We start from the raw sequence: 26,122 nt of genomic DNA on the forward strand, positions 1-26,122 counted from the left end.
GTGTCTAAACAAGATGTCCAGGACCTCCAGCAGAAATATAGGCCCACAACATCAAAAATACAACAATATATTTCATTGTACACATGGGGTACTTTTTATCCCTGTGTTCACCGAACCCATCTTGAATGTTTGCTGCTAAAAAGCTCATTTTGTAGTTTCATCTGACCATAGAAGCCAGTCCCACTTGAAGTTCCAGTCGTTTCTGATAACTGAATATGCTGGAGTTTGTTTTTGGATGAACGACAACATGTGGTGATTTAGGGGCTGTTTGACCTTTTTTTTTAAGGTTTTCTGACCCAAAGACTCAACTATTTTCTGCAATTCTCCAGCTGTGGTCTTTGGACAGTCTTTAGCCACTGAAACCCTCCTTCTCACTGTGCATTAGGACGATATAGACACATGTCCTCTTCCAGGCAGTTTCGTAACATTTTATTTTGATAGGAAATTCTTAATTATTGCCCTGATGGTGGAAATTGTGATTTTCACTGCTCTAGCTCTTTTCTTAAAGCCACTTCACTAATTTGTGAAGCTCAATTATCTTTTGCTGCACATCAGAAATATACTCTTTGGTTTTTCTCATTGTGATGGATGATTAAGGGAATTTGGGCTTTGTTTTCCCTCCTATTTATATTTCTGTGAAACAGGAAGCAATGGCTGGATAATTTCATATTCATAATCACCCTGGAGTGCTCAAAATTGTGAATATGAATGGGAATATACTTCAGAGATATTTTACTCATAAGAATTTCTAGGGGTGCCAATAACTGTCCAATGTGCATTTGAGAAAAACATTTATTTCATAATAATATTTCCCCCATTTTAAATTCTTATTATCCAATGAAAGGTTAGATTTTTGTGAATTGCTTTAATAAAAGATCAAAAGGATTAACAATGCAGATTAATTTTCCACAGCCTTCTTTGATCATATTTACCAAGGGTGGTGATATTTTTGGCCATGACTGTATCTTCATCAAGTAATTACCACTTTGACCATATCTAATCTGAATATTCCAATAAACTATATCGTTACCTCACATCTTGCTGACCCTGTGAACTTAGTGTCTTACTCTAAAAACAGATCTGCAATAGATCCCGACTTTGGAAAACCCAAACCTAAAGTGTGGCATGAGTCATAGTCGTTATTGCGATAGTCCTCTAAATCTCAAACATTAATAGAGCTTTCTTCAGCAGTCACCCTATCAAGTATGCCTACAGTCCCAGACAGGGGTCAGACTTAGTGACTGAATCACACTGACAGGAGTCAAGATATACAGTGACTTACTTACATTCATAAACTGACTGTTGTTTATCAAACGGTACATTTGTTATTGTAACAGGAGGTGAATAGGAGCCAGCTGACCCCTGAATGCGTCATAACAACCGAGACAGACCACAAGCATGACATGACTCACATGTAACTATGCTTAAAATTAAAGCATGTGAGGTCTGGACAGCACTCTTTAGAAGAAAACATTGTGATACACAATTTTACATATTCAAATAGATCAATCATCAGGAAATTAAAATGGGATGAATCCTTTTTTAAACTTTTGCACTATTGCTCAAATAATGTCATGCTTTTGGCCATCCTCCCAACTATGCCAAAAATGTCTGATCCTGCTGACAACCCTGTTTTTTCCCCCATAAGATAACAGACAGAACTGGTCAAAGCAGTACTATAATAAATTGTAAAGGGAGGAATAAGTTAATGGTTTCCAATTTAGCAGTTGTCAGAATATTAGTATGGCGTTCAGTACATTAGATAAAATTAGACTTTGTACCGTTAAATGTTTGGTGTCAGTAGGAATTTTAAATGTTTATGAAATCTCTTATGATGACCAAGATTGCATTTATTAGATCAAAATTACAGCAAAACAGTAATATTGTTAAATTTTATTATTAAAATAACTCTTTTAATTTTAAAATGCAATTTATTCCTGTGATAGCAAAGTTGAATCTTCAGTCTCACACGATCCTTCAAAAACCATTATTATATGCAGCTTTGGTGCTCAAGAAACATTTCTTATTATTACAAATGGTTTTGATCAATTGAATGCATCCTTGTTAAATACAGGAACAAGGTACTAATAGTTCTTCTAGAAAACTAGTAGAAAAAATTCCCTAGAACTACTGACACAAAACAGTGTGTGTAATTAAACTGTGAATTTGATCATCTTTATTAGATTTTATAAGTGTTTTATTTAAAAGTCTGCCTCTCTAAAACATCTGCTTCTCTTTCTCAGATGTTGTTGTCATGTAACATTAAATATTTCCCAACACATAAAAAACAGTTCTATAGCCTGTAAATTGTTAAAAGGCTACAGACTTGTGAAACTGAAAATGGAAAGAGAAAGCGAGTGGGAAGCAGAGCAAAAGAGGAAAAAGGAGTAAAAGAACTGTGTCTCTCTGAGAGACGCCAGATTATCTGCTTCACTGCTTGAGTGAAACACATTAGCAAGCTGGATTATTCAGCCCAGTGCTTCAGAGAATAAGTGCTGAAATGAAAGCATATGTGTGTGTGTGTGTGTGTGTGTGTGTTGGGGTGGGGATCCGTCCTGTCCTGTCTCCCAGACATACCTCTTCATCTGCTGTTTGAAAGGCACCAGAGGTATCTCTAAAACTTCAAAAAAAAAAAAGTAAAACTCACTATTTAACCCTCTGTATTTCCCTTCCCATCACCAGAATCAGCTGGACATGAAGATTGACTACAAACTAGGAGTGATTATCTCAGTGAGGAGTAAATGATGACAAGGAGGTTTAGAAGGTGAAATCTGAATACCTGTGGCAGGGAGGGGGAGAGAGACACTGTAAACCACAGGCTGACATATCATTAAGTGGCCCAGTCAACAGCATATTACCGCCTCTGAAGAATCATTGAGTCTGCCAGGGTTATGTGACCTGTCACACAGACTTACATCATGAACAGGAACATGTTACAAAACCCTACACAAAGACAGAGAGATGAGAGAGGAGAAAACAGGCATCACTGGGATGCAGTGGTTGATTTTCAAAGAAACTCTAAATAATGGCTGTGAGCTGTGGCACAGTGGGTAGCACTGCTCATCATATTAAAAGCTTAGTACACTTCCAGAATAAAAATCCCCATCCCCATGTCCAATCCAGTATATTCATATCTTTCTTTCTTTTGTCAATTTTTTTTTTTTAAGAGAAAACGTTTCAGGATTTCAGGATCTCCATATAGTGGACTTTAATGGCAGCCAACGGGTTGAAGGTCCAAATTGAAGTTTCAATGCAGCTTAAAAGGGCTCCACACGATCTGAGGAATAAGGTTCTTATGTAGTGAAATTAGTCATTTTCTAAAAAAAATAAATAAATAATATATACTTTTTACCACAAATCCTCGTCATGCACTAGCTCGACCTCAAGCATTACGTAATAACATTGTGTACCAACCCAGTGTTTACAAAGAAAACATGCAAAGAAAGTCAAATGTCCTTTACAAACAAGGTAAAACAATGATTTCAGATGATTTTGAAGTTGGAGGAGAAAATGATATATAGTGTTTGCCCTACCCTACCTTTTTGAAACGAAACAGGCGTAGAACAAACCATGCATGACTTTTCTCTTTTCTAACGTGATTATGTAATGCGTGAAGACGTGCATATGAATTGCAGAGCTAGTGCAAGATGAGCATTTGTTGTTAAAAAGTATAAACTTTGTAATTTCTTTTTTTAGAAAATGACCAATTGTTTTCCTATATAAGACCCTTATTCCTCGGCTGCGATAGGGCACTTTTAAGCTGCATTGAAACTGCAACCTTCAACCCGTTGGCCACCATTGAAATCAACTATATGGAGAAAAATCCTGGAATGTTTTCCTCAAAAAACTTAATTTCTTTGAGACTGAAGAAAGAAAGAAATGAACATCTTGGATGACATGGGGGTGAGTAAATTATCAGGAATTTTTTATTCTGAATTTGAAATAATCCTTTAAAGAAATAGTTCACCTAAAAATAAAAATTTGATGAAAATTTACTCACCCTCCATGAAGCCAACATATAGATTAGTTTGTTTCTTCATTGGAACAGATATAGAGCAATTTAGTATTACATCACTTGCTCACCAATGGATCCTTGGCAGTGAATGGGTTCCATTAGGGTGAGAGTTCAAACTGCTTATAAAAACATCACAATAATCCATAAGTAATCCAATAACTGACTTCCTGTATCCATAATATTTCTTCCTCCAGTGAAAAATTAATCACATCTGAATCAGTTCTTAGCAAATATGTAGGTGGATTTCGATGTTAGAGGACAACAGGGGATGGACTTATTTATTGAAGAAAGCATTATTATGTATCATGTACTGGAATTTTTGCTAGAAGTGACCATTTGAAGTCAAAATAGCCTAATGATGGGTCTATTTATCAAACACACAACATGTCAATGTTTGGACGGCACCCATTCTAGTGGCACCCATTCACTGCAGAGGATAAATTGGTGGTTCAATACAAAATGTTTTTAAAGTCTGCGGGATTCATTTTTGGGTGAACTATTACTTTAACAGCAACTGTGCTCACAAAGATAGCTTGGTGCCAATACTGTCTAAAATCCATTCTCCCTATCAAGTACTGTATCTTCCCTGCTTTCCTGTAACTGATAAAACATGCAATGAAAATTAACTTTGCAATGACTGGCTAAAAAACCTACACTGTAAAAAATGGAATGGGCTATTTACTTTAAAAAATTATGGTAACAATATTACACTTAATATTTTTGAGTAGTAATGGTAATCTTATGCCTTCTAACAGAGCGATCAATGATCACTCAAACTGATCCATCATCAACTGAATTATTCATACACGACCGACAGTGAGTGTGTGTATTTGTGAGAGTCTATCCCTAATATGGCAGTTTTGAAGGATTTGCAGTTTATTCTATTTGTTTATCTTTAGCACAAATAACCAACCAATCAAACTGTTATCTTTCGATTGTATAACAGCTAGACAATTGTTATCTTATTACTGTATAACAGGAAAAATTCTGAAAGCGATCCTTATAAATAAAACACACGCTAACTACACATATACAGTAAATACACAAATCAAAACAGTTCACACACAATCCCAGCTGGCAATCGTGGTACAATCGAGTACAAGGATAATCCTGATTGATATCTATACTTCCTGAGAGATCGGTTTTCATAAGGATATCAATATAGAACATGAGTTTAAGCAGTAAGACTATGTGTTTATACAATTAAACGTGCCTTTGACTGTAAAATAATAAAACATGTATTCTGTTTACAGAGGGTTCATCACAATAATCCTGCCTGAACATAAGTTCAAATATATGTCATTTTACACAAAAACAAACAAACAAAAAATAGGACAGTGAAGTCCAAAACTCTAGGACCACTAAATGTTTCTATTTTGCACTTGTATAATTCAATAGAATATTTTTAATGGTGAAGAATCTTTAATTTATTATTCATCTTTATCTTATTAGTTCTTTGTTCAATTTATTTTCAGATTTAATTTAGAATTTGAATCCAATATTTTTAATGTGGTCTCAGACTGCTCATACATTTTTATAGATTTATATATTTATTAATACATATACATTATACATATTTAAATTACATATGAGATACATTTTATCTAAAATACATATGTACTAAGTGATGAATCACGCTTAGAAGATACAATAATTAAAGTGTTTTTGGGAGCAAAAGTGTCAAAAGTGTTTTGCTTTGTTTTTATTTTCATTTTTTAATAATTGATAAATGAAATATATGCTGCTTCAACTGAAATGTCAATCTACTTTTTATTTTTATAATCAATAATCCAAAAACAAAGCTGTTGTTAACACACACACACACATATTAGTCCGGAATACACTCATGAGTCTCATTCACACGTTGAGAGCTATTCTGGTCCACTTCCTGGTGTAGTGGAGATATCTCAAGCCTCTTGTCTGCAGTAGGGCACAAGCACACTGGCAGCAAAGGTCAAAGCACACCACTGCTTATCTCCATCATTAGCGACACACGTCAATTCTTGTGAACATGTCTCACCACATCCAGGACTTATGAACATGAAAGTAGCATGAATATGTATGGACTGCAGTTTATGTTCAGAACTGTATCTAAATTAGTGGAAAGTCCCACATTCCTTTTTCCATATTTAGTAGAAACAGCAAGGACCTAACTTTTTAGTTACCACTCTGTCTTTCCAGAAAACATTGCTTCCTCAGGTGGAGCCAGAAAATACACAATATTGATACTAATGAGAGCTGATACACTGTCAAAAACAACAAAAGCGTTACTTGAAGTTTCAAATTCATTTTAAGTTTAGTCAACTTGAAGTCTTCACTGACAACTTTAAGTTTTGAATGTGACAGCTAACTGCAACATTTTTTTTTTTAAATTGTTAGTTCAACTGTAAAAACTAGAAAATGTGCTAGTTATCTCTAGTTACTGTAATGACCCTAATAAACTATAGTATAAATGCATCTAAAGGATCTCAAGCAGTAAATGCATCACAAGCATTAAAGATATTAAAACAAAATAAGGTGCTTATCATTTTTCACTCATGGGGATATAAAGAGAAATTCTTTTTAAAAGAATTTATCCAAAAATGCTAATTCTGTTATCATATCAAACCTGTGACTTTTCTGTTTTGCAGAACTCAGAAGATTTCTGAAGAAGGCTTAAACTCTTTTTGTTCATTTAATAATGAACGGTCATACAGGTTTGGAATGACAATAGGGTAAATTATGACTAGACATAGACTACTATGTTTGTGTGTGTGTGTGTGTGTTAGCGCCTCACAAACTCCCACTGAGGTGGTCTCTACAGCTTGTGTAACATTACCCTTTCAACAGAAAATGGACAAGAGGAGAGGGGGAGAGAGAGACTGGACAAAAGCCCCTAACAGCAGTGCTCTCCAGTAGGTAAAAGTGGAGTTATCCTGAATGGCTGTGTTCGATTGGTGTGTAATGCATTCTGGGGGCTGGTGGTGGGAGCAGGACGGATGGCGCCACGCTGCTGGCCCACTGATACACTACACCAGCAAACACAGCCCAAGGGAAGTATGCGCGTCAATACACACACACACACACACACACACACACACACACACAGAGCACCTGCAAGTCAGCTGGAAACCCAAAAGTGTCTGCAAAGGTGTTGATGTTAATCATTGCAAGAGAATGTGTATGATTGTGACAGGATAAGGGATAAGAAGGGTGTGTGTATCCTGCTATTTGTTTGTGTATTAGTGTTTTGGGGTTAACGGGTAACAGTTCATTCACCTCAGTGCTGGCACCAAACCTGTATGTATTTGTGAACCCCTCCTACTCTGAAGGTCATCCCTGATGTCTTGGGAGGGAGGAAAGCCAGATCGATTATGATAAAAATACACCTGCGAAGGACATAGACACACCCAGATATACAGTAGATACTATCTATACACTATCTCATTGAAACACTTTATCATCTGTAAGGATGCTACTATCTAGGAATGAAGGCTCATCTAACATATTGTGTAAATGATGGCTAAGTAGACAAAGCAGTGTTTAAGATTATGAATCCCTGTTTTTGGAAATTTCAATATCAACTTCATGTTAAAGTAAAGAAGGTGGACTCAGTATATCTTTACAAAGATAAAAAAATAAAAAATAAAATTGAATTACTACATCAAGAAAGACAATCGTAACTATAAGAGTTACTAGTGCTCCGAAATATATTTCAATATTAACAATATTTTATAATATTTGTGTATTTTTTGATTATTTTGTAAAGAATTTTACATTTCAGATTTTATATAATTTTAGTTGTGATTTTTGTCATGCGACTTCTACTTTGTAAAAAAATACATTTCAGTCTGTGAAATCATTTGAATATTACCAAAATTTTGTGTATTTTTATAATACGTCTGTGTAATATTTCACATACATTTTGGATTTCAAATCATTTTATCTGTTTTATATTGTAGAAAAGACAACTTAGTCTGCCAAATAAGTTAATGAAAGTATACTATTTAATATTTTAATAATTTTACATTTTATAATAGTGTGTATTTGTATATTTGTGTAATATTTACTGATTTGTTAAACTAATATTTCTGATTGTTATATTTGCTATTTGTGTGCATCTTATTATTACTCTACAAAAAGTGTAAAAGCTACCTAAAAGTGCTGAGCGGTTTGATCAAAACACTGTATTTTTTGTTTTTCACAGTTTATCACATTTTTTCCCTGACTGTGCCTTTATATTAATCAGAATGCATGAAACAGCTGCAGAACCACAGCATTTTAATCAAACAAATGTTGATGTAAATTAGATTGTATAATTTTAAAGCAAAGCAGAATGGTCTGACACTGACCTTAGCTTTCCTATTATTATGCCACATAAAACATATCTGCATGAAGTAAAAGCAGCAGACAGGCTGCATGAGAACACAACTTCACTCTCTGACAGCAGGTGGCACTTATGGAACAGCAGCCCTGCGCTTCTAAATACTACATTAATAAGCATCTATATGGAGGTAAGATGAAAAGAAAATAGCATCTAAATTTTTCTGAAGCCAGTCAGTTCCCCTCAGAGATACATTCATACAAAAACCCCATCCCCAATTTAGTAGCCCTATTTAAGATTTTTTCCCCCCAGTATTTCGCGCATCGTGAAAAGTGATGTTGCTGCTACAGTATTTTCTCCTCTTTGCATTTGACTGCATCTCTGGCTTCTATTAATGGCAATTTCCAGTTGGTTTACTTGCTTGGTTAAATTAGTTGTGTTATTAATACTTTGAAAATTCAAGACCCTGTCTACCATGCTTAGCCACTTGTACTGATATGCCGTTTTTTATTAGGTTACACCAACATAAAAGGATAAAAAAGTTTTAGAGACAGACAGGGCACATGTACCCCTGGTTTCACAGACAAAGCTTAAGCCTATCCTAGACTAAAATGTAAGTCTGAGCTGTTTCAACTGAAATAAATTTACACTGACAGATCTTAAAATATATCAGTGCCTTTGTTTTGTCTCAAGATGCACACCAGTAATGTTTTTTTCTAAGCACGCTTATAAAAATTGCTTAAATTACTTAATTAAACTATTATCTAATCCTGGCTTAGTCTAAGCCCCGTCTGTGAAACCGGGCCATAGGGTAACAAATGCATTTTCACATCATGCTTACATGCACAGGGCTTTTTTTACATAATTGACCATTTTTATTATCACATTCTCACCTTTTCAACATAACTGCATGCATGTGAAACTAGACCCAATCCATGGTAACAAAAAAAGTACTTTTAGTCTTCGCCTCATCCAGGGAGCACATACGAGGGGACATTCAACACACACACACACACAGAGAGAGTACGTCAGTCTGTCTGCAGCCTAACCGCAATCCTCTTGCCTGCTGTGGCGACCGCAAGCAGTCAACAATGCCACACTCAGCATCATACTGCATAACAGAACAATCAATACACGCACACACACAAACCACCACCACACTGTTCATCACATCAATCGATAATTATGTACACCACCACATAGCTCAACAGCAGTTATACATACTTCTTAAATGTCTATAAATACATATATATATGAATATTCACAAGTGCATACTGCCTGTACACACAATCTCTTCGACACACAAGGACAAACACAAAGGATATTGCCAAGCGCATGCCCATAACAAGCTACCAATAAGCTGGCTGAGAGTCTTACGTGTCCATTTGAAAAACTGTCAAAAATATTTTTTAACTGATAGTTAACCCTTAAAAAAAAATTTTAAAAGTATTTTGTTATTACATTGTTCATTCATTAATTTTTGCTAAAATAAATAAATAAATAAAAATAAAAATGAATTTCTGTTATCACATGAAGCACATATTTGGTTCCCTAACAAAATTTAATTAAATGTGTCACAGGTTTTATTTTATCCCGTCTTTGTACTAAAGTCCACCCTCCCCCCATCCCAAAATCTAAAATCATCCAGCTTGTGTAACTCATTAGAAGTGCTGCAGAGAATAAAACTACAAATCTGTCAGCCAGTGAACAGGTTGCATTAATGTATTTACCAAAACCTGGTCCACACTCCAACCAATCTTTTTGTTTTTCTGTTATGGTAGGGACTTTCCATGGACCTCTAATTTTTTAATGATATTTTCTATTTTTAATTTCCCATCACATCAACATTTTAGCACTTTAGAATTTTCTTTAAAGCACTATTTAGTATAACCATAACCTAAGTAAGTTGCTTACTATTATTGCATCTCTACTATAGATTTGTTCATTTATTCACAGATTCACAATGCTAATATTTTCCATCCCCTAAACCTGATGAACACATGGGACTGCACACTTTTTACATTTTAGAATGTTCTTTAAGATTTTCTTTAATATATTTATATATATATATATATATATATTACTATTAAATCTCTGTTATTAGATTTGTTGATTTATTCACAGAATATATTAAACCTGTAAGCTTAACCTGCATTTTTATCATCATTACACACATCTTGTTGCACGTGCACGCACACATGCTTTTAGGACCTCCTCTTTGCAAAAGAGGCTTTTCACACGGTATATTGATCCCAAAGTGAGATACTTGCTCAAGCAGACACTTAATCGGTTTCTCTTTGTTGAGCCAGGTCAAGTGTGATAAACCCGCTCTATCTGAGGCAGCGAAACCTGAAATAAATGCTCCACACTAAAACACTCTTTTGGATTAAGAGGATTATGTCTCCCTCTTTTGGCGGAAGTGTGTTAAAGCATTCGTCCGTCATTAGCCAAAAGAAGGACAGTGATAACGGAAAATAGTTTTTCTTTACATTGGCATACAGAGGTGAATCGTTTAATAATAAGTGCCGCTTCACACACAATATTAAGCCAATTGTTTATAATTTGTCCCATATATCACCCTGAAATATAAGTGAAATATCCCTTTTCCATAATGGTGCAGTGTTAAAATAAAATTCTAAACATCTATCGTTTGGCCTAGCTTAATCTTGTCTGACAAATTTCCTTGTCATCTCTGTAGAAATTGCGTGCTGACAGTGACATAAACATGATTCTTCCTCTTTCAAAGAGCAAATGAAGACGTCAAGAGATCAAAGTTGACCACCACGCAGTTTCTTCCTTATTTCAAACTCTTCATTTGACTTGCCTCTCCGTGTAGCTTGCTTTCTTTAACCGTGACAGCAACTTAATTTATGTAATCTGTCTCAGCGGTGGTTGTGGGTGTTAAAGAGACACTTCTGAGCAATAACTTTACGTAGTAAACAAGATGGCTTTACTGTTTTGCGATGCCTTTTGGGTAAGTTCTTGTTTGTAAGCTTCTCTTAAGTAAAATTTCTCACGACATAGGCTACGGGAAATACAATTTCCTTTACTTCTATTTTTAGAATGATGGGTTGTATTTTGTGTTTTCTTAAGTGAATTGGGAAAACTTAAGTCTCTGCAATAAAACTTGAACTGTCATGTCACTTTATTTTGATGGTTGCCCAACACACATTCTACTGACCAACTTTGCAAGTACATGTCAAATTCTACTACCCCTAACTCTAACATAACTGATCTGCTAGTAGTCTAATGAGATTTAGTTAGCAGACCCGTAGTTGCAAAGTTGCATATAGTTAGTAGAATGTCTAAAATAGAGTATCGAAATAAAGTGTAGCTTGTTTTTAAAGATGGATTTTAAATTTAAAACTACAATCTTCAAAATATTATTTTCATATTTAATTACTCATTTTTAATGGCTCCCCAAAGAATAGCGTCCTTAGTGCTCATAAAATATACAAATCGGAATGACTACCGTGTGTGTCTCATGTATGTTGTTATCTTTTCAGGGTACTGACTTTATTGACCAAACGGGTTATGAAGCGATATTGCAGAGGTTACAGGATGGCAGACACATGTGCAAAGATGTAGAAGAGCTGTTGAAAATGAGGTATGGAGTAGTTATTTATAGTGGTGTGTTTCTGTGAATGTCAGTGTGTGACTTCTGCTCTCCTTCACAGAGCACTAGCGGAGGAGAAGTACGGCCGAGATCTGGTGGCAATTGCTCGGAAGGCAGAAGGTCAAACCGAGATTGGGTAAGTTACAAACAAATTTCATTTGAAACACACACACTTTTGCCACTTCTGAATAACTAAAATCACACACAAGTAACAAGTAACTGCTTCATATTTATGTAAAACTTTCTTAGCTACAATGTACAGTAAATGCATCCAAAAATGTATAAAATAAGTGTTTATGTATTCATTACATTATTTGTTTTCCATACTCAGAACATTAAAGGCCTCGTTTGGCAAATTAAAAGCAGGTATGTGAGGTGATGCAATTCCCTTTTGCCTCCTTCCTAGAGAAATGCTTTGAATGCTATGTTCTTAACCTGATTTGCGTTGTTTTCTAGAAATTGAGAAGACAGGAAACCTGCACATCCAGCTATCTGAAAGGATAAAGGGGGAAGTTCAGAAAATAGAGGCATTTCGAGAGCACCAGAGAGAACAGAGAAAAAAGGTAGAAAATAAATCGAATGATCCAGGGTATTATGCAAACAGCCCAGCACTTTGGTAATGTTTCCATGGTCACAGTTGTGGTTATTCATATGGTCAGTGTGCAAGAGGAAGAAAACTGGCACTTTGGTTTGCAAGCACACAAGCATTAATCCAGACATGTCTTGTATTTTGTAAGACTGTATGCCAGTGAATAATCATTAATCAGTTTAATAATGCAAGTGTTAAAAGACGGAAGCTAATGTCTGTTTTCCTAATTAGCTTGAAGAGATTATTGAAAAACTTCAGAAGCCTAAAATGCTGTTGCACAAGAAGACCATGGATGTAAGTATAGAGTAAATCTGGTTAAAACAAGTATATTTACCAGTGCTAAGTCCTCATGTTTCCCCTTTCATTAGTTGTTCATGGTGTAAATGACACATCATTCTCAGGGTCCACCCAAATTTGGTATTAGCCAAATGAGGAAGAGAGAAATAGAAACTGAAAGAAGAAACAGAAGCCTCTGAGCTTGTAGTGATTGTATTTGTAGAATGAATTAGGGCATGATTAGACAGCACACATAAGATAAATGCAGGCTTTTGTTAATTGGCTTTAGGTTTGAAGACTCTAAAACATTTATTTTTACCAATAAGAAATGTGTAGAGAGAAAGGAAAGTAAAAAGGAATAGAAACAGGTGGTGACAGTGAATGAGAGAAAATAAGAATAGGCTGATTGGTTTGTAGGTATGTATGCATGCTGCCTCTGTCTCTGGATATAATAAGACATGAACTTCCTGTGTTGTACAACCACAGAAACAACACAGATCGTGCGATACGTTTTTAGACACATTTGTATAACAAGCTCTGTACCCACCTCCCCGTTCATTTTTATCTTGCACTTTTACTTACTATTTTCTTTACTGTATGTCCTACAGTCAAAAAGGTTATATGAGCAGAGGTGTGAGGCGGCAGAAGAGGCTGAGCAAGCAGTGGGGAAGAAGACAAATGTGAACACCTCCACCCACCGGCAATCAGAAAAGGTGTGAGGGCCTGAACTGAAACAAAAATATGCACTATAACATTTTACACTAAATACCTTAGTAAGTTAAATGTTTCTATATTTCCTTAAAGAGAAGTGTTCATTTTAATTCTGGAGTTTAGTCAGTTGTGAAAATGATCTATGGCAGGTTTGTGGTCACAGTAAGGCCAAAATGAGGATTAAAGCAATGCAAACTTGTTTCAGTCTTAATGGCCATCCTTCCACCCCAGTGTTATAATCAACTGTATTACCATCAGTCAGTGTAACTTTCATTTCTTTAGAATAGAGACATACAGTAGTTGCATACATTTGACTTTTATTACATTCAAAATTATTTGTACAATATATGTTACACCTCTTCAAATAAGTCAGGTTCAAACACGGAGTATGGCTATTTATCAGTCTATGTTGTATTGTGTTGTAGGTGATGAACAGGGCACGGTTATGCAGGCAGGCAGCCAACCTGGCAGGTTTGTGATAACAGACTTACCTGTTGTTATGATCCTGGTTGGCAGTAAGAGGATAGATGCCATGTAATGTCTCTTGGATGAAGTCAAAATAATCAACATTGTGTGTGTGTATGTATCAGAGGTGGAAAGAGTACGAAAATATTCTACTCTAGTAAAAGTACCATTACCTTAATGAAATTTTACTTAAGTACAAGTAAAAGTACCAGTCTAAAAGTTAACTCAGAGTAAAAATTACTTAGTTACTTTTTAACAGTGGGAGGGACGCAAAAATGGAATAGGCCAAGGGTGTCAAACACAGTTCCTGGAGGGCCACAGCCCTACACAGTATAGATATCAGCTGGATCAGCTGTGTTTAATTAGGGTTATATCTATACTAATCTAATCATTTAGGCTTATTTGAAAACTACATGTATGTGTGTTGGAGCAGGGTTGGAACTAAACTCTACAGGGCTGCAGCTCTCCAGGAACTGAGTTTGACACCCCTGGGATAGGACTATAAATCTCAAACTAGTTGTTTTTAATTAAAGGAATCAGTTATTTGGAATAATAAGACATTTGGGCTGTTACCAGGCAAATTAAGTCAATATCAACAAAATTCATCTTTGCAATGCAGCGGAAACACAGAAGCTTCATCTGAAGTGGCATTTAGATGTAGTTACACACTGTTTAATGCTGGACATGAATGTATTTAACCTGCAGTAACAAATGCAGAAATAATGTTTTGATATATAAGACATAAAATGTTGAATACTCATTTAAAAATAAAATAATAATATATATATATATATATATATATATATATATATATATATATTAAAAACAAAATATAGGCCTACTTTAAATGGGAAATTAAAACCGCCAGTAGATGCCACCAACTAAGTCACTGTTAATAAGTGAGTCATTGCGACTGAACCGAATCATTTAAACAGTTGATTCGTTCAAGAATGAAACACCCATGAGGCTGCTCAGAGACGCAAAACAGTGCTGTGGCTGTGTTTGGAATTATTTTTGTTGTCGAAATAGAGCAAAAACAGGCAATATGGTGTCTAAAAGGCAAGTCTCTTGTTTATTGAACTGTTGTTAAAAAAAAAAAAAAAAAAATCTATACGTAATCATGCTGATTTTTGGAGAAAAACGACACTCTTCGTGTGATGTTGATTTACTATATGAAATTATATAAATATACATTTTCTGCCCCTATATCTTCAGTTTTGTGATCATTTTAAATGCATTTTAACAGACTGAATCACGAAAGAACACACTCTAAATGCACGCGCGCACACTAAATTAGTCTAATCTAGACTTCACTGCACGCTGTAGGAGTGTTTTGTTTGGTGTTTGGCTAAATACTGATCATGTCAAATCGCACATTGTTAAAACAACAATTACGATATTATCGCAGCCGATATATATCGCACAACGTGCACCAGTCTTTTTGGCTAATTTGTGTAAATCCTTTTGCTAAACTGCCAAAGCTTCATTTTAACCACCAATGCAATGATGCAAGTATTTACCTTACCTCTAACATGCCAAGGGGTGATGTCAAGACTTTATAATCTGCTAGTTTGGTCTCCCTAGACAAACACAGCATAGACTGAATAATAGAGCATAAATATGGTCAAGGGTTCACTTCATTTCCTTCGAGTTCAACTTCAGCAGAATACGACGGGGTTTGGTTTTCAGATGGGTCTGCATCATTAACGCCTGTCATGTCCGTCTGCATCTTTCTTGTGATTTTAGCGCCAGTTTGTTCTCGTGCCCATTATTTACTGCAGTAGTTTCCAGGGAGCGATTTTTTTTTTTTTTACTCAGTAATTAATGCGTTTTAAAATGTAGCGAAGTACAATACTTAAATTTTTTTTACTTAAGTAAAAGTAAAATTACATATTTGAAAAATTACTTTAAAAAGTAGAAGTACACAAAAAAGCTACTCAATTACAGTAACGCGAGTAAATGTATATTCGTTACTTTCCACCTCTGGTATGTATATATAAAAAGTTCATTTGCAAAAACCGATAAACGTGCTGATTGCCGCTCATTATTCTCCACATATAGCGCGATCTGAACCCTAAACACATCTGGGGCCTGTACCATGATGGTAGATGAACAAATTCAGAGTTATAGGATAAGTTTTGAGTTGACAAATCCAAACCACTCCAATCTGGCTTTGTCGGTACCATGAAGCTGATCATCAACTTTCTCTGTCAACTCAGGCTTAATCCTGAGTTAATGGAGCGCGTGCACATGAATGTGTGACATCAGCGGCGAACAGCCAATCACAACACAGAGCAAGTGTGATTCACTTCTCGCGAGAGCCAGCGAGATTCAGAACTATTTTGTTAAAGGTTAAGAGATTAAAGAATATGAGGAATTTAAACGCATTTCCACTGAAGTACTTGTCCATGAAAGAGGACAAATAAAGGAAATTATCTTGCTCTATAAGTGCAGTCACAAGTTAAACTTGTGAAGTTAGTTTATATAGTGATAGAGACTCAAACATGTAAGGTCACATTTTAAAGCATTATCTATTGATTCTACCACTTATTTATATTACATATGATCTGTATATATTAATATTTATTTAAAATGAATGCTTTATAATAATTGTTAAACTAAAGGTGCTTGTGTGTAATGGAGTAATAATAATATAAATCTTATAATAATTATATAAATCATACGTAAATTGTAATTATCAGTGAAGCATTTTGTTGTATCTTTTTTAAGGTACTTCATAGTGACCTTTAATTTGTAGAAAGAGAAACTGGGGGAGTGACTTTTTTTGTGTCATACATGTGTCACTTTGCTCACATCTGATTGGTCCAATTTCAGTTTGCAATCTCTAACTCAGAACATAACCTGCCCCAGAGCAGGTTAGCCGTGGAGTGTAAGTTACTATGGCAATGAACGCAGCTAAAAGCCAAGCCACTTTCATGGTATCTAAAACCCAGGATTGGTGCAAACTAAACTGAAACTTACCTGGCTAGCCAGCTAATCCGGCTTCATGGTACAGGCCCCCGGTCAAAAAAATGCTGTATTGTCCACTTTCAAGGCATCGCGAGTTCACGTTTTACTGCAGAAGCTGACAAGCGCCCTTGTTTGTGAACAGAAGCCGGTAAATCCACTTTAGCGAATCAGCGCGCTGTATTCAGGTCAGGTGACAAGGCTACTTTTACTTTGAAAAGACGTACTAGCTCAGAGCCGCGACACTCCCATAGGCTTCCATAGGAACTTAGGAATGCGGAAGTAAAGCGAGTCATGGAGCAGCCAATAGTTCCAAACAACCGAGGGTTTCAGCATTGAAGCCCATTCATTTCAGTGCTTCTCAAACACAGTCGCCAGAAAGTTGACAAATAACAGCATTTTTTGCCATTATAATGCATTATTTTACCTCTCGGAAATCTGACCAGTAGTTGTATTTTATGAAACGCGTTATAGTTAATGTTTATTTTTAGATAATAGACAGTATATGCTATATTTGCAGTTAGATATTTTGATGAATACAGTTGGTTGCCTTTTTTATTTTGAAGTATTTGCAAAACTTAAATTTACATTTTTTAATTTACATTTAGTGATTTAGCAGACGCTTTTATCCAAAGCGACTTACAATGTAAAGCAAACAGACCAACGAAAGAGCAACAAAATAAAGTGCTGTGACAAGTCTGTTAGTCGAGCACAGTTCACATAGCAATGATTTTTTTAAAATAAATATAAATAGAATAGAATAGAATAGGTAAGTGCTATTAATTGGTCAGATGGTGGCAAATTATTATTATTTTTTTTTTGAAAATGGCTAAAACCATTCCTAGCATTCATTGACATTGACTTGTGTAACGTTATGCATATTGTATCTTATATTTTAAAATAATATTGCATTAAAATGTGAATAATAGATTACCATAGATGAAGAAATATATATTAATACAATGACACATTTTACATACAATTAGATTTCTTATACTCTTTAAATAAGCATAATTTATTTCATCATTGGTCTGCACATCCACAGGAATAAGTGTAACACAAACACACAAAGTCCTGCCTCAAGTCTCCAATCTTTATTAAGCAGTTTACACTATTTATACTTTGCATACAAAGAAATGTAACCGCCTTATCCTGTGTGTTGCATTGTACTATGTTTTCACTCCTCCATAGTTAAACAAGAAAAACCCATTAATATTATTTCCATTAAACTCCACAGACAAAATGCTACCATCAGTGTATTAAACTAATTAATCATCAATGGACGTTTTGTGTTAATATTTGCCGGAAAATGCTACAAGTATACCCGCTGTTGTTGTCTGACCCGATTAATCCCATTCAAACCTATGGACAGCTCGGAGTTGTTTGGAACTATTCAGACTTATCTGCTTTTGCTATAAAACAAACTTTTAATATGTAAAAAAACATGTCGGTTTTTGCAAATGAACTATTTATATATATATATATATATATATATATATATATATGTGTGTGTGTGTGTGTGTGTGTGCGTGCGCGCGCGCAGGAGTCAGTAAGATTAAATATTTTTGCTTATGCTCAACAAGGCTGCATTTATTTAATCAAAAATTAAAAAGTCTATTGTGAATAACTAAAATATTGTGAAATATTATTACACATTAAATATCTGTTTTCTATTCTAAAATATTTCAAAATGTCATTTATTTTTGTGATTACAAAACTGAAGTTTCAGCAGCTATTCCATTCTTCAGTGTCACATGATCCTTCAGAAATCATTCTAATATGCTGATTCAGATGCTGCTCAATAAACATTTCTTATTATTATCATTGAAAACCATTGGGCTGATTAATATAGTTGTGGAAAACATGATACATTTTTCTGAATTTTTTGATAAACATAGTTTAAAAACAGGATATATTACATTTTAATGCGTCATTGTATTAAATCTTACTAACTCCAAACTTTTGAATAGTGGTGTAGATATGAGAGCTTGAAATGTGTCTGAAAATGTCCTGAAAATTTTCTTACGTTAACATTGAGAGATGACTTTCTGTTTTATTTTCTTGCTGGTTCAGAAAAGCAATACAAATGGAATGTTGATCAACTAAAAAAAATGTGCCAGGACTGGGAAAGCACATACAGGAGTGCATGTGAGGTAAATATGTACATAGACCACTAAAAAGTAATGTTAACAGAGGAAGGAGTGTCTACAGAAATGAGCAGAGCTTCATGTTTTCTTTTGGGTAATGATGACTAAATGAGAGAAGACACAATCTCACAGGCATGTGAAAAACAGTCATAGCATTCTGTCATACAGCTGGAGAATATTTATTGATGTATAAAAATGTAGACGAGTCGAGAAAATGCCATTGCCAAAAATAGTAAAAAAGGAAAATAGTTCTTAATTTACTGGCAACATTTTAAAAGGAAGTGACATTAAGAATATTTCATGTTTTGTATTTGTGTGTTGCCTTGTAGGTGTTCCAGCAGCAGGAGTCTGACCGCATTAATATCTTGCGCTGTGAGTTATGGGATCATTGCAATCTGCTGTCCATGCAGTGTGTCCAGGATGATGACGTAAATGTCCATATTTCTCAATCTTTATATACCAAAGCCTAGCCAAATGCTGTTTCTGATTTACAGTTATTTTAACAACTGTTTTCCTTTGTTTTGTAGTGCTATGAGGAAGTAAGAAAGATTTTAGGGCAGTGTGACATCATCACTGACAACAACTGTTTCATTAAAATGAAAAAGACGGCCTGTCATCCTCCAGGTATATTCTCCATTATCATGATTTACTTCAGAAATCTAACAGTTCAAGAGCTGACATAAGAGGATGTGACGCTGTTAAGAAATTCTACATAAACTGACAGTCGCTCCTCCATGTCTCCTCAGCTCCCATTGAGTTTCAGAGTTACTCTGATATGGACGCTAATGGAGGAGTCAGGAGGGTTGAAACGAAGAGGTGAATGTCTGAAGTACATAAACTTAATTAAGAATGATTGTTATTTTATTGTTTTTGTAACTTGATTGTGAAAATCTATCTTTTGTTTATGCAGATTATCTGTCATGCTTCCAGGGATGTCTTTCAGTGGTCAGTATTACTTCTCTGAAGTCTTCAAGGGATAGTTCACCCGAAAATGAACATTCTGTCATTAATTACTCACCCTCGTGTCGTTCCAAACCCGTAAGACCTCCTTTCATCTCAGAAACACAAATGAAGATATTTTTTGTGATATCCGAGTGCTTTTTGACCCTGCATAGATAACTGACACATTCAAGGCCCAGAAAGGTAGTAAGGACAGGAGCAATTTGCAAGTCATCCTCTCTGTTGAAATCTTCAGTCATGTTTTATGTACAGTGTGCGTCGTCTTCTGCTTGTAAACAAGGCGCAGCACATCTGGTTCTATGTCTGAACGCCGGCTTCTGCGTCTGCAGCAACACTCACATACATTGTGGTACTCTGACACAGACTGACACTGAAGAGAAGAAATTGTTGAATAAAGTTATTTTTGTTTTCTTGACACACAGAAAGCAGCTTCATAAAATTGCGGTTGAACCACTGATGTCACATGGACTATTTTAATGATGTCCTTACTACCTTTCTGGGCCTTGAACATGTCAGTTGCGTTGCTGTCTATGAAGGTTCAGAAAGCTCTTGGATTTCATCGAAAATAGCTTAATTTGTGTTCAGCATATGAACGGGAGTCTTACGGGTTTGAAACAACATGAAGGTGAGTAATTAATGACAGAATTTTCATTTTTGGGTCAACTATCTCTTTAAACTTGTAGCACATTAAACTAATATACTCATAATACATTCCAGTGAAATCTAGCACTTAATAAGCAGCATTAGGAATTATCTGCACTGAACATTGCTGCCCTTACTGTACATCACAGGGTATCCTGAAGCAGGCAGTAATTCGGCTGGAACTTGCACATCTGCTCAACAAACAGGAGGAGGACCTGAGAAGTACATGGTGTTATATGATTTTAAAGCTCAGGTAAATAAATACAGTAACTTTTATACTTAGTTTTTATCCCAGGGGTTAGTAGACTCTGTGGTTGAGCGCAATTCAGAATTGAATTTAGCATGCTTTCTAAAGCTTCTGTTTAGTTTCAGAAATTGAATTGAGGTAGCAATCGGAAACTAGAATTTAAAGTAGAAATAAAATGAATTGTAATTCAAAGAAATTCATATAAACCTCAAACGTGTAATTTTTATCATAAAAATGTTTGCCTGACACCCTTGTTAAAAAGTTTAAAATGTCTATTTATGTATATAAAAAAACTTTTAAAGTATTTACTGACTGATTGTAAGAGTTGTATACTCAACTCCCTGTCTTGCACATTTCTAGGAAGATGATGAGCTCTCTATGAGTAAAGGACAAGTTGTCACAATCACTGAGAAAGGTGAGGATGGGTGGTGGAGAGCATGGAGGGATGGAATATCCGGGCTAGTCCCTGGAACGTACTTGACCAAAATCTCACCACAGAGTCACAGTACACATCTTGCTGCTGCTCATCCTGATCATAATCCCATCAAATAGAGTTTAGTAGTCTGTGGATTAGTTCAGCATGCAGAACGATGTAGTATGATTATGTCAGTGTAGCAATCTAGCAGTACATCATACTATGAAGACATTTATAACTAAGAAACTTTCTTAACAGGCATCTTTTGGATTTTTTTAACCATCTTTAAGTGAATATAAGTTATGCTAAAGTTGTTCGTTTAATGGTACTGATCTCCATACAGTTTAATCAATTTTTTTCCATGGGGTGTATTTAAAAATTATTCAGCATAAAGTTATGACTTGTATTAGAATTACGAATTCTAAAGTTACATTTTTTTTTTACATCTACTTTTAATATGTCTGTACTGTAATATATATAACACTGTAATGTAATCAATTTTGTAATATATTGTTATAACTTATTTGTCTGCTAAATGTTGTAATTTACATGTTCACTCAGTTCACTCAAAAAAGGTACAGAAGCTAAAAGGCATCCATCCATCTAGCCTGACATAAATGTATATAATAAATGTAAATATGAATATACCTGTATATATAAACACAAGTTGATGTAATTAATACAAAAAGGAAACAAATAAATTAGTTAAATAAATAAAAAAGCCCTATAGTGAACTGGGTATCCAAATTGATTCTCTGCCTGCAGGGTATTTCAAACACACACCAAAAAAAAGGCAAATAGAAATGCAAACCTCTGTTCTCTCTCAGAAAAAAAGGTAAAAAGCTGGGAGTGGTGCCAAGTTCAAGTTCAAGTTTTATTGCCATTCTGCTACATATGGGGACATACAGTGGAACGAAATGTCGTGCCTCCCAGGACCACGGTGGTACATAAATACAGACATACAACAATGAAGTAAAAAACACTATAAACCTATACACAACTAACCTACTGACAGATTTTAACAATAAGTATACTATATATAAGTATTTACTCTATACAAACTAAAAAATAAAAGATAAAAAATACAAACTATACAAATGCTTCACATAAATATTTACCCTATACAAACTAAAAATAAAAGATAAAAAATACAAACTATATGAATGCTTCACAAATACTGTACATGTGCAAGGAGAAACATTTTGAGTCAAGCAGCTGGTTTGGGGAACAGTGCAGGATGATTTGTAGTGCATGAGCATGTAAACATACATATATTGCTGAGTCTTTTGTGGGATTGTGTACACGCAGCAGTGTGTGTAAAGTGTCTAGTGCACATAGAGGAGAGTGTGTTACTACATGTGGTTTGTACAGGCCCACTCACCTGTGTGTAGCACACTTCGAATTGCACAAAAAAGTTCCATACAGTTTTGTCTTTGGTGTGGTAAGGTTGGGGGGGTGGTCCATGTTTTAGGAGGTAGGGGTTTGCATGGGATTTCAGAGGGGGTGGGAGGTGGTCCATGTTTCAGGAGGTAGGGGTTTGCATGGGGTTTCAGAGGGGGGCAGGGTGGTTTGAGTTCAGGGCTCTCACAGCCTGGGGGAAAAAGCTGTTGGGCAGTCTGGCGGAGCGGGCTCTGATGCTCTGGTACCGTCTTCCTGATGGTAGGAGCTGGAAGAGACTGTGGGAGGGATGGGTGGAGACCTTCACAATGCTGTTGGTTTTGCTGGAGCATTGTGTAAGGAAAATATCCAGGATGGAGGGGAGAGGGGCACCGATGATCTTTGCAGCTGTGTTCACTGTCCGCTGGAGGGTCTTGCGGTCAGCAGCACTGCAGTTCCCATTCCAGACAGTGATGCAGCTGGTCAGCACACTCTCAATGGTGCCTCTGTAGAATGTGGTGAGGTTGGGTGGGAGGGAGACTTGCCCTTTTCAGCCGGCGGAGAAAGTGTAGGCGCTGTTGTGCCTTTTTGGAGAGTGACATGGTGTTGGTGGTCCAGGTGAGATCCTCTGTGATGTGCACCCCCAGGAATTTAGTGCTGCTGACTCTCTCCACAGTCGAGCTGTCAATGGTCAGTGGGGGGTGGTCAACGGAGTTTCTTCTGAAGTCCATCACAACCTCCTTTGTCTTCTCCACATTGAGGGACAGATTGTTAGTGCCACACCATTCAGCCAGCTGTGCCACTTCCTCTCTGTAGTGCGTTTCATCGTTGTTGCTGATGAGACCTACCACTGTTGTGTCATCAGCAAACTTGATGATGGGGTTGGAGCTGAACTTGGCAGTGCAGTCGTGGGTCAGCACTGTGAAGAGCAGCGGGCTGAGCACACAGCCTTGTGGGGCACCTGTGCTCAGTGTGGTAGTGCTCGAGGTGTTGTGGCCGACACGGACTAACTGAGGTCTTCCGGTTAGAAAGTCCAGGATCCAATTACACAGGGAATTTTTAAGGCCCAGCAGGTTTAGTTTATTTATGAGCTGTTGTGGGATTATTGTGTTGAATGCCGAGCTGAAGTCAATGAACAGCATTCTAACATAGGAGTCTGTATTTTCTAGGTGGGTAAGAGCCAGGTGGAGGGTAGAGGAAATTGCATCGTCCGTAGAGCGGTTTGGACGGTATGCAAACTGGAGCGGGTCGAGTGTGTTGGGGAGGCTGGTTTTGATGTTGTGCATGACTAGCCTCTCAAAGCACTTCATCATGATTGGAGTCAGTGCTATGGGACGGTAGTCATTTAGACAGGACAGGATTTATTTGGTACCGGTATGATTGTTGTGGATTTGAGACATGTGGGGACGACTGCCTGGCTCAGCGAGGTGTTGAAGATATCTGTTAGGACATCTGTCAGCTGTGCAGCACAGTCTCTCAGAACACGGCCAGGTATGTTGTCAGGACCCGCAGCCTTGCGTGGGTTAATCCTAGATAGGGTCTTCCTTACGTCGACTGGAGACAGACAGAGCGCCCGGTCGTTGGGTGGTGTGGGCAGTTTTTGTGCAGGTGTGTCTTTCTGCATTTCAAACCATGAATAAAAGTGGTTGAGTGCATCGGGGAGGGATGTGTCCCCATCACAGGCCTGTGGTGGGACAGAGGGGATGGCACACCTTTGTACCTTATTTACTCCTACATTGTACACATTAGTACCTTATAAAAGGGTACCAAACCAGTGACAGTGTGGTACCTTTTTTGTGAGAGTGTTAAGTCACTTTGTTGGTAGTTTTTTGTTACCTAACTGCTGGGAGAACATTCCATCCACCCATCACATTCTGGCATGGTAAGGGAGAGGAGATTAAAGCAGAAGACTTTAAGCAAACAAAAGACACTAATCCAAACTGGAGCAACCATTGAAGAAAACATAGCTTTGAATACAAAGACAATATAGAACGAAAGAAAACCGAGGGCTTAAACACAGCACTAATACAGGAAACTAGATGGGACACAGGTGAAAGGAATCCATAACAAGGGAAACCAAATCAGTAACTATGACAAATGATGAGTGGCAACATAAAACACTAAGGGGAGAAAACAGGAAAACAATGTGATACAAACTAAAAGTCCATGAAAACAGTACATAAACCTGACTGTTTCTTTCTTTCTCACCAACATCTTATTCAACTATTAATACAAAGATATAAAGCTTAAATATATAAAGCTTAAAAGAACAAGAGAAGGAAGGCACCAGGCCCAGACGGTGTGACACCAGTCTTTCTGAAATCCTGTGCTGACCAGCTGGTCCCCATCTTCACACAGATCTTCAACAGATCACTGGAGCTGTGTGAAGTCCCCTCATGCTTCAAACGCTCCACCATCATCTCATGCTTCAAACGCTCCACCATCATCCCCGTCCCAAAGAAACCCAAGATTACAGGATTTAACGACTACAGACCTGTGGCTCTAACATCTGTGGTCATGAAGTCATTTGAAAAACTGGTTTTGGCTTATCTGAAGGACATCACTGGACCCCCTGCAGTTTGCCTACAGAGCAAACAGGTCTGTGGATGATGCAGTCAACATGGGACTGCATTACACACTGCAACACCTAGACAGACCAGGGACTTATGTGAGGATCCTGTTTGTGGACTTCAGCTCGGCTTTTAACACTATCATTCCAGACCTCCTCCTGCCCAAACTAACTCAGCTTTCCGTGCCCACCTCCGTCTGTCAGTGGATCACCAGCTTCCTGACAGACAGGCAGCAGCTAGTGAGGCTGGGAAAATTCTCATCCAGCACCTGCACCATCAGCACTGGAGCTCCTCAGGGCTGCGTTCTCTCCCCACTGCTCTTCTCCCTCTACACCAACGACTGCACATCTAAAGACCCCTCTGTCAAGCTCTTGAAGTTTGCAGACGACACCACACTGACACTGACACCTCATTCAGGACGTTGACAAGTCTGCTTACAGACAGGGGGTTAAGGAGCTGTCTGTCTGGTGCAGTCTTAAAAACCTGGAGCTCAACACGCTCAAAACTGTGGAGATGATTGTGGACTTCAGGAGAAACCCCCCTGCTCTCCCCCACTCACCATCATGAACAGCACTGTGACCACCATTCAGGTTCCTGGGAACCACAATTTCCCAGGACCTGAAGTGGGACATTCACACTGACTCTATTGTGAAAAAGGCCCAGCAGAGGTTGTACTTCCTTCGCCAGCTGAGGAAGTTCAACCTGCCACAGGACTTGCTGAAACAGTTCTACTCTGCCATCATTGAATCCATCCTCTGCACTTCAGTAACTGTCTGGTTCAGCTCAGCTAGCAAATCTGACCTCAGAAGACTACGGAGGGTA

General features: G+C 36.9%; 1 protein-coding gene across 2 annotated transcripts; it reads left to right on the forward strand.

Annotated features, from left to right (window-relative positions):
- Positions 1–11,067: 11,067 nt before the first annotated feature.
- Positions 11,068–25,070, forward strand: LOC306878755 (proline-serine-threonine phosphatase-interacting protein 1-like). 2 transcript variants are annotated; one of them, XM_079431271.1, is made up of 16 exons: positions 11,099–11,292; positions 11,825–11,925; positions 11,996–12,070; positions 12,266–12,300; positions 12,391–12,497; positions 12,755–12,817; positions 13,408–13,512; positions 13,936–13,981; positions 19,016–19,095; positions 19,419–19,517; positions 19,617–19,713; positions 19,836–19,905; positions 20,000–20,034; positions 20,841–20,944; positions 21,299–21,353; positions 24,968–25,070. In XM_079431271.1, the coding sequence occupies exons 1-16, from the start codon at positions 11,263–11,265 to the stop codon at positions 25,033–25,035; spliced, it is 1,170 nt and encodes a 389-aa protein (XP_079287397.1). In that variant the 5' UTR covers positions 11,099–11,262; the 3' UTR covers positions 25,036–25,070. The 2 variants fall into 2 exon arrangements, with proteins under 2 accessions (XP_079287396.1, XP_079287397.1); XM_079431270.1 differs by lacking the exon at positions 24,968–25,070 and having other exon boundaries at positions 11,068–11,292; positions 21,299–22,097.
- The last annotated feature ends 1,052 nt before the right edge of the window (positions 25,071–26,122 follow it).

The sequence above is a fragment of the Barbus barbus genome (genome assembly GCF_936440315.1).
Source record: "Barbus barbus genome assembly, chromosome: 2".
Classification (NCBI taxonomy): domain Eukaryota; kingdom Metazoa; phylum Chordata; class Actinopteri; order Cypriniformes; family Cyprinidae; genus Barbus; species Barbus barbus.